The sequence below is a fragment of the Microchirus variegatus genome (assembly GCF_963457635.1).
Source record: "Microchirus variegatus genome assembly, chromosome: 15".
NCBI lineage: Eukaryota > Metazoa > Chordata > Actinopteri > Pleuronectiformes > Soleidae > Microchirus > Microchirus variegatus.
The window spans coordinates 2,143,373-2,158,159 of record NC_139816.1 but is presented as its reverse complement, the minus strand read 5'-3'; the positions used below and the strand labels follow the sequence as shown (position 1 = coordinate 2,158,159).

General features: G+C 42.0%; 1 protein-coding gene across 1 annotated transcript in view; it reads left to right on the top strand.

The window, feature by feature from the left end:
• sspo (SCO-spondin) overlaps positions 1-14,787 on the top strand; it is a gene marked incomplete at both ends in the record, with an annotated part of 97,787 nt that overhangs the window by 77,213 nt on the left and 5,787 nt on the right. Inside the window, 3 exons of the mRNA XM_083901454.1 lie at positions 6,113-6,173; positions 7,882-8,012; positions 11,943-12,093. Coding sequence (XP_083757580.1) covers positions 6,113-6,173; positions 7,882-8,012; positions 11,943-12,093 — 343 coding nt within the window. The remainder of the gene's footprint in view (positions 1-6,112; positions 6,174-7,881; positions 8,013-11,942; positions 12,094-14,787) is intronic.

Here is a 14,787-nt window from a genome sequence, read left to right as displayed (position 1 = left end):
TAATGAATTTTTGAAAATCAGGAAATGATCCATTTGCCCTGATGCACTTTGACAGTGAGCTGACTTTCTTCTCAAAAACAAAAAGTATCTCGGAATGACTTGAAATTTACCATCATAATAGTCCTTGTCGCTCTGAACAAGGATCTGTTGAAAATATTTGCAAACCTCTTAATGAATAATTTTAATGATTTTTTAAAAATCAGGAAATGATCCATTTGCCCTGATGCACTTCAACAGTGAGCTGACTTTCTTCTCTAAAACAAAAAGTATCTCGGAATGACTTGAAATTTACCATCATAATAGTCGACATCGCCCTGAACAAGGATCTGTTGAAAATATTTGCAAAGCTCTTGAAGAAATATTTTTCATGAATTTTTGAAATTCAGGAAATGATCCATTTGCCCTGATGCACTTTGACAGTGAGCTGAGTTTCTTCAAAAAAACAAAAAGTATCTCGGAATGACTTGAAATTTACCATCATAATAGTCGGCATCACTCTGAACAAGGATCTGTTGAAAATATTTGCAAACCTCTTAAGGAATAATTTTAATGAATTTTTGAAAATCATGAAATGATCCATTTGCCCTGATGCACTTTGACAGTGAGCTGACTTTCTTCTCAAAAACAAAAAGTATCTCGGAATGACTTGAAATTTACCATCATAATAGTCGGCATCACTCTGAACAAGGATCTGTTGAAAATATTTGCAAATCTCTTAAGGAATAATTTAAATGAATTTTTGAAAATCAGGAAATGATCCATTTGCCCTCATGCACTTTGACAGTGAGCTAACTTTCTTCTCAAAAACAAAAAGTATCTCGGAGTGACTTGAAATTTACCATCATAATAGTCCTTGTCGCTCTGAACAAGGATCTGTTGAAAATATTTGCAAAGCTCTTAAGAAATATTTTTCATGAATTTTTGAAATTCAGGAAATGATCCATTTGCCCTGATGCACTTTGACAGTGAGCTGAGTTTCTTCAAAAAAACAAAAAGTATCTCGGAATGACTTGAAATTTACCATCATAATAGTCGGCATCGCTCTGAACAAGAATCTGTTGAAAATATTTGCAAACCTCTTAAGGAATAATTTTAATTAATTTTTGAAAATCAGGAAATGATCCATTTGCCCTGATGCACTTTGACAGTGAGCTGACTTTCTTCTCAAAAACAAAAAGTATCTCGGAATGACTTGAAATTTACCATCATAATAGTCCTTGTCGCTCTGAACAAGGATCTGTTGAAAATATTTGCAAACCTCTTAATGAATAATTTTAATGATTTTTTAAAAATCAGGAAATGATCCATTTGCCCTGATGCACTTCAACAGTGAGCTGACTTTCTTCTCTAAAACAAAAAGTATCTCGGAATGACTTGAAATTTACCATCATAATAGTCGACATCGCCCTGAACAAGGATCTGTTGAAAATATTTGCAAAGCTCTTGAAGAAATATTTTTCATGAATTTTTGAAATTCAGGAAATGATCCATTTGCCCTGATGCACTTTGACAGTGAGCTGAGTTTCTTCAAAAAAACAAAAAGTATCTCGGAATGACTTGAAATTTACCATCATAATAGTCGGCATCACTCTGAACAAGGATCTGTTGAAAATATTTGCAAACCTCTTAAGGAATAATTTTAATGAATTTTTGAAAATCATGAAATGATCCATTTGCCCTGATGAACTTTGACAGTGAGCTGACTTTCTTCTTAAAAACAAAAAGTATCTCGGAATGACTTGAAATTTACCATCATAATAGTCGGCATCGCTCTGAACAAGGATCTGTTGAAAATATTTCCAAACCTCTTAAGGAATAATTTTAATGAATTTTTAAATTCAGGAAAATATCCATTTGCCCGGGCCCACGGTTGGTGTAGTGGTTAGCACTCTTGCCTTTGCAGCAAGAAGACCCGGGTTCCTGGGTTCGAGCCCTGTTTGGAACAACTTCGGAACAAGGGCCTTTCTGCAAGGAGTTAGCATGTTCTCCCCGTGTGTGTGTGGGTTTCCTCCGGGTTCTCCGGCTTCCTCCCACAGTCCCAAAACATGCAATGTGGGGATCAGGTGAATTGGTCACTCTAAATTGACCGTAGGTGTGAGAGTGTGAGTGAATGTCCCTGCGATGGACTGGCGAACTGTCCATGGTGTACCCCACCTAATAGTCGGCATCGCCCTGAACAAGGATCTGTTGAAAATATTTGCAAACCTCTTAAGGAATAATTTTAATGAATTTTTAAAATTCAGGAAATGATCCATTTGCCCTCATGCACTTTGACAGTGAGCTGACTTTCTCGGAATGACTTGAAATTTACCATCATAATAGTCGGCATCGCCCTGAACAAGGATCGGTTGAAAATAAACAAAAACAAACAAAGGGTCCCAGCATGGTCAGAGTCACCAGTTTCAGGTCACCTCACCACTGCATGTATAAAAAGCAGCGTTCTTCTTCCTCCTCCGTGATAATGAAGTGACAAAGTCACACCGGAGAGAAGTCTGGTGACTCATTCTTGACGCTATAAGCTGAATTTATATCTTTAACACACAGCACAGCACTAAAGTGTAAAAATACATTCTGCTGACATCCAGAACTCTAAGGAGAGGTTAACTGCACAGTGAGCTCCGCACAGTCCACAGTCAAGTGTTTCACCTGTGGTTTACGCAGCTCTTTATGCTGTGACATCACTGAGCTGTGCTCAGGGTCAAAGGTCATTCATGACTCTGGTGGTCTTTATGACTCTGCTGACTCTCCATTGTCCTGTTTATCACCAATGGTCTGTGTGTGTGTGTGTGTGTCTGTGTCTCTCTGTGTGTGTTTGTCTCTCTGTGTGTGTTTGTGTCTGTGTGTGTGTTTGTCTGTGTGTGTCTGTGTCTGTGTCTCTCTGTGTGTGTTAGTCTCTCTGTGTGTGTTTGTGTCTGTGTGTGTTTGTCTGTGTGTGTGCCTGTGTGTGTCTGTGTCTCTCTGTGTGTGTTTGTGTCTGTGTGTGTGTTTGTCTGTGTGTGTGCCTGTGTCTGTGTCTGTGTCTCTCTGTGTGTGTTTGTCTGTGTGTGTGTCTCTGTGTGTATTTGTGTGTTTGTCTCTCTGTTTGTCTGTCTGTGTGTGTGTCTCTTTGTGTATTTGGCTGTGTGTTTATTTGGCTGTGTGTCTGTGTGTGTTTGTCTGTGTGTGTGTGTCTCTGTGTGTATTTGTGTGTGTGTCTGTGTCTCTCTGTGTGTGTTTGTCTCTCTGTGTGTGTGTTTGTCTGTGTGTGTGTCTATCTGTGTGTATTTGTGTGTGTCTCTGTGTGTGTGTCTCTGTGTGTATCTGTCTCTGTGTGTGTTTGTGCGTGTGTGTGTCTATCTGTGTGTTTGTCTGTCTGTGTGTGTGTCTCTTTGTGTATTTGGCTGTGTGTCTCTGTGTGTGTTTGTCTCTGTGTTTGTCTGTGTGTGTGTGTGTGTGTGTGTGTGTGTGTGTGTGTTTGTCTCTGTGTGTATTTGTGTGTTTGTCTCTCTGTTTGTCTGTCTCTGTGTGTGTTTGTGCGTGTGTGTGTCTCTGTGTGTTAGATTTGAAACATACACATAAACTCATTCACTTCTCAAAAGTTGAGCAGTTTACACACAAACGCTCCCTCAGGTCAGGTCTGATCGTGAGCGTTTTGTAAAAGTTACACACTGCAGGTTTAAAGTGCACACACACTAATTACTGGGTTGAATTTTGTGTAAGAACGTAGCGTGAAGCGTGAAGTCACCTGCTATGTGGTGGACACTGTCCACTGTCTCTCTCAGCTGATGACGTCTGATTCCGCTCTTTGCCTTTTGCTCCTTGAATTTGAGGGAACTGGTCCTTTTAAAGTCCTTGAGAAGTCCTTGAATTTGTCGTCAACCAAGGTGTGGGAACCCTGGGTATCCTTAATATTTTTCCACAGTGCTCGACTTTATTGCGAAATTGTAATTTCATGGGGTCTGTGCACACACACACACACACACACACACACATACGCACGCACACACACACACAGAGCTACTTATTCGTGACCTGACAGCCTCTAAAGTGAGTGGGCTCCTCCTTCCCTGAGGGTAGACTGGCAGCAGAGCAGAGTGGGCGGACGACTCCCCAGGGTACACAGAGGTGTGTGTGTGTGTGTGTGTGTGTGTGTGTGTGTGTGTGTGTGTGTGTGTGTGTGTGTGTGTGTGTGTGTGTGTGTGTGTGTGTGTGTGTGTGTGTGTGTGTGTGTGTGTTTTAGAGAATGAAGGGGACATTTGTGGGCTGGTGTTGTCATGGCGCTGACTGAAGACTGAAGCTGTCAGACTGTGTGTGTGTGTGTGTGTGTATATGCTAACCATAGCTATTCTCAGACAGGGACACCACGGGACATCCTGCTCCTCCTCCTCTTCAGCAGCAGCTTCTCTCCATCTGTGCTCGTCCTGTGTGTCCTTGCATCATCGTCCCTGGTCTTTCTCTCGCTATTTTTGTTCTCCACTGTCTCACTTTTTTTATTTCTGTTCTCGTTCCTCATGTGTTTGACTGGTCTCTCCTTGTGCTGCAGCCTCAGCGTGTGTTTACACAGTCTAAAGGAAAAGACTTTAACTCCTCTGTCCTCTCTCCTCTGCCCTCAGCCCTCTCTCCTCTGTCCTCTGTCCTCTCTCCTCTTTCCTCTCTCCTCTGCCCTCTGTCCTCTGTCCTCTCTCCTCTTTCCTCTCTCCTCTGCCCTCTGTCCTCTCTCCTCTCTCCTCTTTCCTCTCTCCTCTGTCCTCTCTCCTCTGTCCTCTCTCCTCTGTCCTCTGCCCTCTCTCCTCTTTCCTCTGCCCTCTCTCCTCTGCCCTCTGTCCTCTGCCCTCTGTCCTCTGTCCTCTGCCCTCTCTCCTCTGTCCTCTCTCCTCTGTCCTCTGCCCTCTCTCCTCTTTCCTCTGCCCTCTCTCCTCTGCCCTCTGTCCTCTGCCCTCTGCCCTCTGTCCTCTTTCCTCTTTCCTCTGTCCTCTGTCCTCTGTCCTCTGTCCTCTGTCCTCTGCCCTCTGTCCTCTCTCCTCTTTCCTCTGTCCTCTGCCCTCTCTCCTCTGCCCTCTGTCCTCTGTCCTCTGTCCTCTCTCCTCTCTCCTCTGTCCTCTCTCCTCTCTCCTCTCTCCTCTGTCCTCTCTCCTCTCTCCTCTGTCCTCTGTCCTCTCTCCACTGTCCTCTTTCCTCTCTCCTCTGTCCTCTGTCCACTTTCCTCTGCCCTCTGTCCTCTTTCCTCTGCCCTCTCTCCTCTCTCCTCTGCCCTCTCTCCTCTGTCCTCTTTCCTCTCTCCTCTGTCCTCTCTCCACTGTCCTCTATCCTCTCTCCTCTGTCCTCTGTCCTCTCTCCACTGTCCTCTATCCTCTCTCCTCTGTCCTCTTTCCTCTGCCCTCTGTCCTCTGTCCTCTTTCCTCTGCCCTCTCTCCTCTGTCCTCTTTCCTCTGTCCTCTGTCCTCTGTCCTCTGTCCTCTGTCCTCTGTCCTCTGTCCTCTCTCCTCTGTCCTCTGTCCTCTGTCCTCTGTCCTCTGTCCTCTGTCCTCTGTCCTCTTTCCTCTGTCCTCTGTCCTGGCTCTCATGGACCACGGTGTCTCAGGCAGGTGGAAGTGTTTCCAGATTAAAAACCATCAACACCCTACTAATCTAATCTAATCTATGAATCTGATGCACTGTCTGACTGTCTGTGTCAATCCCAGCGTAGGTCATAGGTCAAAGGTCAGAGGTCACACCCTGCAGAGGTCACCAGGACAAACATTCGCTCATCACATTCACACCGACGCTCACTTCAGAGTCACGTTTTTTTTGAACTGTGGGAGGAAACTGGAGAAACCCGGGGATTCAAACCGGCGACCCTGACTCATTATACCATGGTTAAATAATCTATATATAGGGCGGTGCGACAGCTGTGTGTGTGTGTGTGTGTCATTATTCTACAGCGTATTTATTTGAACTACTTTTGACTCCTCACCTGTTTCCACTGTACCATGACATCTACAGTAGTGACTTACGTGCCACTAATAAACCCGGTCATTTTGAAGTATGTTGACGTTATTCATGATTACTTTTGCTGATCTCTTGTGTTTCTGCTGTGTCTGATCTCATTTTGTAAAGAATATTAAAAGGACAAATCCCTCTCTCTGTCTCTCAGGGTGAAGTTAAGGTGGAGGAACCAGGCAGCTGCTGTCCGGTCTGTAGAAAACAGTTTCCAGGTCAGTGTTAATAAACAGAATGTAAGAAACTACAAGGGCATTTCTGCAAGGAGTTTGCATGTTCTCCCTGTGTGTGTGTGGGTTTTCTCCGGGTTCTCCGGCTTCCTCCCACAGTCCAAAAACATGCAGATTTGGGGATTAGGTGAATTGGTCACTCTAAATTGACCGTAGCTGTGAGAGTGTGAGTGAATGGTTTGTCTATGTATCTGGTCCTGCGATGGACTGGCGAACTGTCCAGGGTGTGACCCAACCTAAAATGTCAGAAAATGTTTTTTAAATAATGTGGAAAAAACCTGGAAATGTACACATTTAAGAAGCTGAAACAATCAGAAATCTTGTCTTAAAGCGGACCTAGACAGGAAGTTCCAATTAAGGCTGTTTTTTTAGTGTGTATCTGCGTCATTACCTTGTTTATGAAGCCCTGAAGGTTCTAAACAAACAGTTCAGCCACTGCTGAGAACGCTGTGTTTTATTGTAATCTCGGGCTCAGCGAGATCTCTGAAAAAACCCGGTCCGGTTACGTAAACATCGGTTCTCCTGAACAGCAGATCCTCCTGCTCCGGGCACTAGTCCGGGCACATCCGGTTGCGTACATTGAACCGCAGAAGAAGAATAACGTCCGTTGTGGAGGTGTTTCACGAGCGACAGTGTCTTCTGACTCTGGGTCTGACTCCGGGTCAAAGGTCGTCAAAGGGACTGAGGCGGGGAGTCGTGAAGAAGCTATTTTTAAACACTGTTAAAACAATGTTTTGATAAGGAGGAGCAGTGCATCCACCGTTCCAGAGGGGGGAGCTGTGCTTCTGAGAGCGCGTGTGCTGATTATGTCACTTCCGGGTACTGGCCAATCACAAGACACTCTGTCTTCTGGGTGCGAGAGTTGAGTCTGAAATATCGCGGCTGGGAAACAGCGTCAGAAAAGAGGATTTCTATCGGCTCGTTTACAGCAACTAGGAGGTTTTTGAGCATAAAAACAAGGTAGTGTATGTAAGTAGACCTCCATAACTAACATATATGTGCAACAGGACCACTCTATGTGACCTTTAATCATGAAAAAAGCTGAAAACTAATAACTAAATTAATCGTCAACTGTTTTGATCATTGATTAATAGAGTAATTGTTTCAGCTCTATTTCTATGTCATGTATTAAATGTATATTTGGGGCATGAAAATAAGCTTTTTTACAAAACACTTAATGAACTTGTTTGCATTCAAATGTATCAGGAAAAGTAAACTGTACACATATATGAATATTGTATCTATTTGTATAAGAAGAAGAATACTGTGTTTCTTTGTGCTTCCTTCTCTGGATGTGGATGTTCCTTCTACAGTCGTCTAAAAACCAGTTGCCACGGTGCCCAATTAGTGTGCGATGACATTACTTAACCTACATTGTGGCTTTAATCTCTCTCTCTCTCTCCCTGTGGAGGAAATGTCACATGACGCAAGGAGCCATGACACTGTCACTGTGGAAGCAACTCCGGCTCCTCTTTTATCCTTTTTTCATGCAAATTAAGAGGGGGGGGGGGGGGGGGGGGGGATTGCTTCTGGTTTTTTTGGTATTCATCTCCACTGTGCCCTCTGTGTTCTCCCGTGGCTTTGGCCTTCAAACTCATTTCATACTCCTCTTTCTTCTCTTTCCTCCCCCTCCTCCTCCTCCTCCTCCTCCTCCTCCTCCTCCTCCTCCTCCTCCCCTCTGGGGTTCCTTCAGGAGAGCCTCTGCCTGAATGTCGGCGCTACACGCAGGTCAAGAACATCACCAAAGGGAGCTGTCACCTGGACAACGTGGAGGTCAGCTTCTGCAGGGGACGGTGTCTGTCCAGGACTGATGTCATCCTGGAGGTGCAGATCACACACACACACACACACACACACACACACAGACACACACACGGGGAATATTATTACATGTAATATTGACATCAACTTGAGTGGCAGCTGTTTGACCAGTGAAGATCAATACACGCAGCAAAGTGGACGAAAATGAAAAGCAGCAGCTGTTAGTCACCATTATATGGTGCAAAAAAGTGCATTTATTTAAAAATATTCTCTGTTTTATATATATATATATATGTGTGTGTGTATATATATATATATATATATGTCTGTATGTATACATATGTCTGTATATTTATATATGTATATATATACATGTATATTTATGTACGTGTATATATACACGTACATATGTGTGTATATATATATATATATGTATATGTGTATATATATGTATATTTATAGAGACAGAGTCAGAGTGTATATGTGTGTATATATATATATATATGTATATGTGTATATATAAATATGTCTGTATGTATACATATGTGTATATGTGTATATATATGTATATTTATAGAGACAGAGTCAGAGTGTATATGTGTGTATATATATATATGTCTGTATGTATACATATGTCTGTATATTTATATATGTATATATATACATGTATATTTATATACGTGTATAAATACACATACAGATATGTCTACAGATATGTATACATATGTGTATATATATATGTATATGTGTATATATATGTATATTTATAGAGACATTTTTATACATACATTTATACATATGTATGTATATACGTATATATATATATATACTGTATATACACACAAACATACATATACATACCCTATATCTCATAATCCCATAATCTCTATATTTACACACTGGACCTTTGAAGACGGTTTCAGTTCAAACTGCGTTTACGACCTCTCGCTCGTGAAGGGTGAAGGGAAGCTGAGGAAGAGCAACAAGACACGAGTTTCAAAATAAAACAGGAAGTACGAGGCTGAACGAGTCATGTAAGAAATCGGAGAATAATAAAAAACCGAACAGGAATGTGACGAAGGCGATCGGGGCTATTGATTGACGAAGTTCAATTCCGTGATCGACACAAACCATGGTGAACTCGCAGGACGATCAGAATCCCTCAGTTTTCTCTGCTCACAAACAACGATTCATAATTCAGGAGTGGAGTCACCCGCCATCTAAATATAGACGTTAGGGCTGGTGAGGGGGGATCACGTGCAGACGTGATTCTGCTTCTTCTCATCACCTCGTCTGCCTCATTACCATGGCGACTTTGTTCTTCTTTGGCGTCCGTATACGTCTCCGCCGTAAAAATAGAGTCAATCACGCTGAGATTATTATAGTAAAAATAAACATCAGCGTTTGCCCAAATGTGTCATTACCTCCTGTTACTGTGGCAACCAGGGATGGCAACCACAGAGAAGTTTCCCTGTCATTCATCAGCAGAACGAGAAGAAGAAGAAGCAGGAGTCTCACACACACACACACACACACACACACATTCTTGTACTTGCTGAACACTGAGGACCAGAATTTCCACTTTATAAATCAACACAATTACAAATATTTACTTCATGAATGACATCTACAAAGAACTATTGGTTACAGTACCATAAAATGTCTGCAGGTGGAGCCCCAGAGCAAAAAGGGCTGGAAAACTTTTTCGATTATTTATTTATTTTATTTATTTTTTCGTCCAAAATTTGACAAAAACTACATAATATACTATGTTGTCCAAAAGTTGAAAAAAACTTTGAAAAACAAAATTTGGTCCAAAATTTGGTCCAAAATGTGAAAGAAAAAATTTACCCGAAATTTGACAAAAACGTCATACTATAGTGTCGTCCAAAATTTGAAAAAAAAAAAAAAATTACCCCAAATTTTAGGTCTAAAATTTGACAAAAACGTCATACTATACTATGTTGTCCAAAAGTTGAAAAAAACTTTGAAAAACAAAATTTGGTCCAAAATTTGACAAAAAAAATTGACCCAAAATTTGACAAAAACGTCATATTATACTATGTCGTCTAAAATTTGAAAAAAAAAATTTACCCCAAATTTTTGGTCCAAAATTTGACAAAAATTTTTTTCCCAAAATTTGACAAAAACGTCATACTATACTATGTCGTCCAAAATTTGATTTTTTTTTTGTTGACAAATTGAGTATAGCATGTTATAGCAACCTAAGGAAGTGATTTCAATGAAAACAAAGTGAGGACCGGCCAAAATGTCCTCACTCCGTAAAACTGACCTCACTTTGTTGGTTAAAAACCCTCACTGGTCCTCAGTATGCCGCAAGTACAAGAACACACACACACATAACTGCTTTTCTCCACAGATGTTTTTGCTTTTGAAGGTGTTTTTGTCCTCCCTCTCACCATCTTCCCCTGCTGTTATCTATCATTCTGTGTGACCATGCACTCTCCACAGTCTCTGTCCTCACTGAGTGTTTTCCTGCTCTAATTGAACACACGAGTGCAGCCTCGATCTCTCTCTCTCTCTCTCTCTCTCTCACTCTCGCTGCTTTCTATTCTGCAAAAAACCACAGATGGATTTACGCTCATCGCTTAAATCAACAGTAAACCACTGACCCCCACACCAAGCACAACCCTGGCTAAGTTAGCATCAGGCTAGTGAAAGTGATGACGCTGTTAAAGAAAGTGAGAGAGAGCTGACCCAGCTGATCAGTCACATTCACACCTTTAGAAAATCATCATTAAATGTACTTTAGAGTGTTGTGAATCCTCCAGGACTCGTGTGTACACATGAAATAAAAGTGCTAAGTAGAACCATATAAGGTTCTTCGGCTTGTCCTCATAGGACATTGGTTCTCAAAGTGCGGCCCGGGGGCCAACGGCGGCCCGCAGAAACATTTCTGGCGGCCCCGCAATGAATTACAGTTGATAGTTTTAATCCAGGAGCTACTAAGCTTGTTAAATGTTTATTGGACATTACTGGATACAGACCAATAAGTGTAAACAAAAATACTGGGTATTTACCTGGTTTCTATATGGTGAATTTTAGTGTATTATTGTGTTATAAGCTGGTAATAAGCAGGTAGCTACAGCCCCCAATTACTAGCTATTTCCCCAGTAAATATATGGTAACAGAAATGTGTTACTTGGTATTAACCTGTAATTAGAAGGTAAGAACAATGGCCAAAATACTGGGTAATTACCCAGTAAATTATAAAGCGTTATTATATTAACGCTTAAATTACATTATATTAACGCTTATATTACTTAACGCTAAACTGTAGAACTGCAATCTGGTCATTAAAATTATTACAAATGGGAATTATTTTATTTTATTTTTTTTTTATTTTATTTTGCGGCCCTCAGTCCAATGTTGGGTTCCTAAATTGGCCTCAGGTATCAGAACTTTGAGAACCCCTGTCATAGGAGAACCCTTTTTGGCTTCAGGTAGAACCTTTTTGTAAAGGAACCACCTGGAACCCTTTTGTAGGGTTTCACCAAGAACCCTTTTAAAAGCCTTTATTCAGGAAATGGGTTTTAAAGGGTTCTCTGGATCAAAATGGTTCTTACTGGAACCATTAGTGTTACCAAAGAACCCTTGAAAAACCCTTTCTTCGGGAAAGCGGATCCTGCAGTCCTTGTTAGAAGGACACTTTTGGAACCCTTATTTCTAAGAGCGTATGAAGCTGTGCGTCATGAATGGATTCAGGGAAGTGAAATGCTTTTACTTTGAAACAAGACGTTTGCAGATGTGCTGCTCATGAATATTTATGTTTAATTGTACATGTAGTTCTTCTCGTTTATTCTCTTGGCTCATCTTGTCCTGATATCGTCTCATAACCTCCTCCTCTCAAGTTTCCTCATCTCCTAAATGGCTTCCTCCACCTTATACGCCTGCTTGTCTTTCGTCTTCGACAGTAACCTCATCCCCCTCCTCCTCCTCCTCCTCCTCCTCCTCCCCCGTCTCTGTGCGCAGGAGCCGTACCTGCAGTCGGTGTGCGAGTGCTGCAGTTACCGCCTGGACCCTGACACGCCGGTGCATTTCCTGAGCCTGCAGTGTGACAACGGAGAGAGCGAGCCCGTGGTGCTGCCCGTCATACACAGCTGCGAGTGCACCAGCTGTCACGGTGAGGACACCTCGTGAACGAAGCCACGTGTGTTCAAATCTCCATTCAAGGGTACATGTTTATCATAAGGCAGGGCTCTCAAACTCAAATGACCTGGGGGCCAATGCGCATCTGTTGTGGTCAAGAGGGGGAAAAAAAACAACTGTTCACAATATTGCATCATGATATGACACCTATACTTAATAATACTATTTATGATGCAAAATTAATATGTTAAAGCGGAACTAGACCAGAAGTTCCAATTAAGGCTGTTTTTTTAGTGTTTATCTGCGTCATTACCTTGTTTATGAAGCCCTGAAGGTTCTAAACAAACAGTTCAGCCACTGCTGAGAACGCTGTGTTTTATTGTAATCTCGGGCTCAGCGAGATCTCTGAAAAAACCCGGTCCGGTTACGTAAACAGCGGTTCTCCTGAACAGCAGATCCTCCTGCTCCGGGCACTAGTCCGGGCACATCCGGTTGCGTACATTGAACCGCAGAAGAAGAATAACGTCCGTTGTGGAGGTGTTTCACGAGCGACAGTGTCTTCTGACTCTGGGTCTGACTCCGGGTCAAAGGTCGTCAAAGGGACTGCGGCGGGGAGTCGTGAAGAAGCTATTTTTAAACACTGTTAAAACAATGTTTTGATAATGAGGAGCAGTGCATCCACCGTTCCAGAGGGGGGAGCTGTGCTTCTGAGAGCGAGTGTGCTGAATATGTCACTTCCGGGTTGAGAGAGTTGAGTCTGAAATATCGCGGCTCAGGAACAGCGTCAGAAAAGAGAGGATTTCTATCGGCTCGTTTACAGCAACTAGGAGGTTTTTGAGCATAAAAACAAGTTAATGTATGTAAGTAGACCTCCATAACTAACATATATGTGCAACAGGACCACTCTATGTGACCTTTGAAGATTTATTTGTTCATGTGGAGCAAAGAAACAAAGAAAATATTCACATTTAAGAAGCTGAAAAAGCTTTAAGCAATGACAATTAATTTGTCGATTCAGCTCTAAACTCATTGTAAGTTGATATTAAGTGAGGGGCCACATGCAATTGATTTGGTGGTCGCATGTGGCCCAGTTTGAGACCCCTGGTGTAAATGTTTTCAGTGACTTTAATGAGTTACTAATAATAATAATCATAATAATCAAATGGATCCAAGCCCTCAGAATCAGTGTGCTCACTAACTATAGATGGATCTGCTTTAGCCCGGCGGCCATCTTTCATGTGAGACAGATTTTGGTCGCGTGTCAGCGAGCAGCATGGAGGACGAGGAGCCGGTGCCAGAGGAGGACGAGTCAAAGTCAGCGGATAGTTTTCAGATAGACGCTCCCTTTGCCAAATGTTGGAGGTGAAGTCTTTTTCAACTGTTTTTAATCCGCAGTCGGACGTTGTCTTTGACGACGCTCTCCCTCCACAGTCTCTGTCCACCTCACAGTTCAGCGTCGGCTCAGCTGAACCGGGTCAGAGCAGGAAGTAGAAGAAAAAAAACTACTCTCCGTGAATAATTCATTCAGTGGAGGTCGAGTCCACCTCCGACGCAATTATCTGCTCGTGCGTTCGTCAACGTGAGGCCGATGTAACGTTCTTAGCTAATTGGTTTGTGGCCCACGTATGACACACGAGCTCCTTCCTGCTCGTCAAACTCCGCCCACTGCCGCACTTACGGACTTCACGTCTGACCCTTTAGATCAGGGCTGTCAAACTCATGTTCTCTGAGGGTCACGTCAGCATAACGGTTACCCTCAAAGGGCCAGATGTAACATGTCATACAGAAGAAATGGAACTAAATGGAACCAAATATAATAAAGTCAAATAAAGGTAACTTCTCCGTAACATATTGCTAAACATTAGGGCTGCAACGATACACAAACTCACGATTCGATTTGTATCACGATTTTTGACCCACGATATATAGCATATACTTATATAGCAACTTAATGTAACATTTAATAACAAATCTTTTGGAACACTGTGAACAGATTTGAACATTAATAAATAAATAAATAACCAAAGATTTCTCTCTTTTCAGTAACAAAATAATACTGTTGAAAAATACAAAGTAAATGATCAATCAGACTGGGATTTGTCCCCAAAGCATGCTGGGAAGTGTAGTTCTTCATGAGAAGCAGTTTTGTTCCAGTGGAAATAACTTGTTTTGATAAACAGCAAAGGTAAGACAACATTTCTGCTTGTATTTCTTGAAAGTCTGTTGTTGTTTTGCTCTTATTTTGGAGCTGGATCCGTGAATCTTGTTCGTAGAGTGATAAAAATCTGTGAATTCTCCTCTGTTTACATAATCATGCTGACGCTCCGGTGACGCTTTTCAATGTGTGCGCCGTAACGGTTTTTTTTTTCCCGCTCCTGCTGGTTTGATCCGTCGGTGTTTTAACTGTGTTTGGTGAACATGAGAATGGTTTATATGAGCTTTTAGCTGAGTTTCTGACCTTTCTGTGGGTATGCAGCATGTCTGTGTTTGTTAAAGTTACACATGGTTTTATGACGTTTTTGTCGCTGCGTCTGACGCTGACCCTGGTAAAGAAGAGATTAACGCGATTAAAAAACTGTAATTAATTAATCGCGATCAAGGCGATAATTTGACACCCTAATAAAAATAAGTTTGGTCGCACTAACAGCTCATATCATGTGGCTGACTGGAAAATTAACTGTGGGCGTTAGAAAGAGCGTTTCGCCATTCTGTTTTCTCACGCCACGAC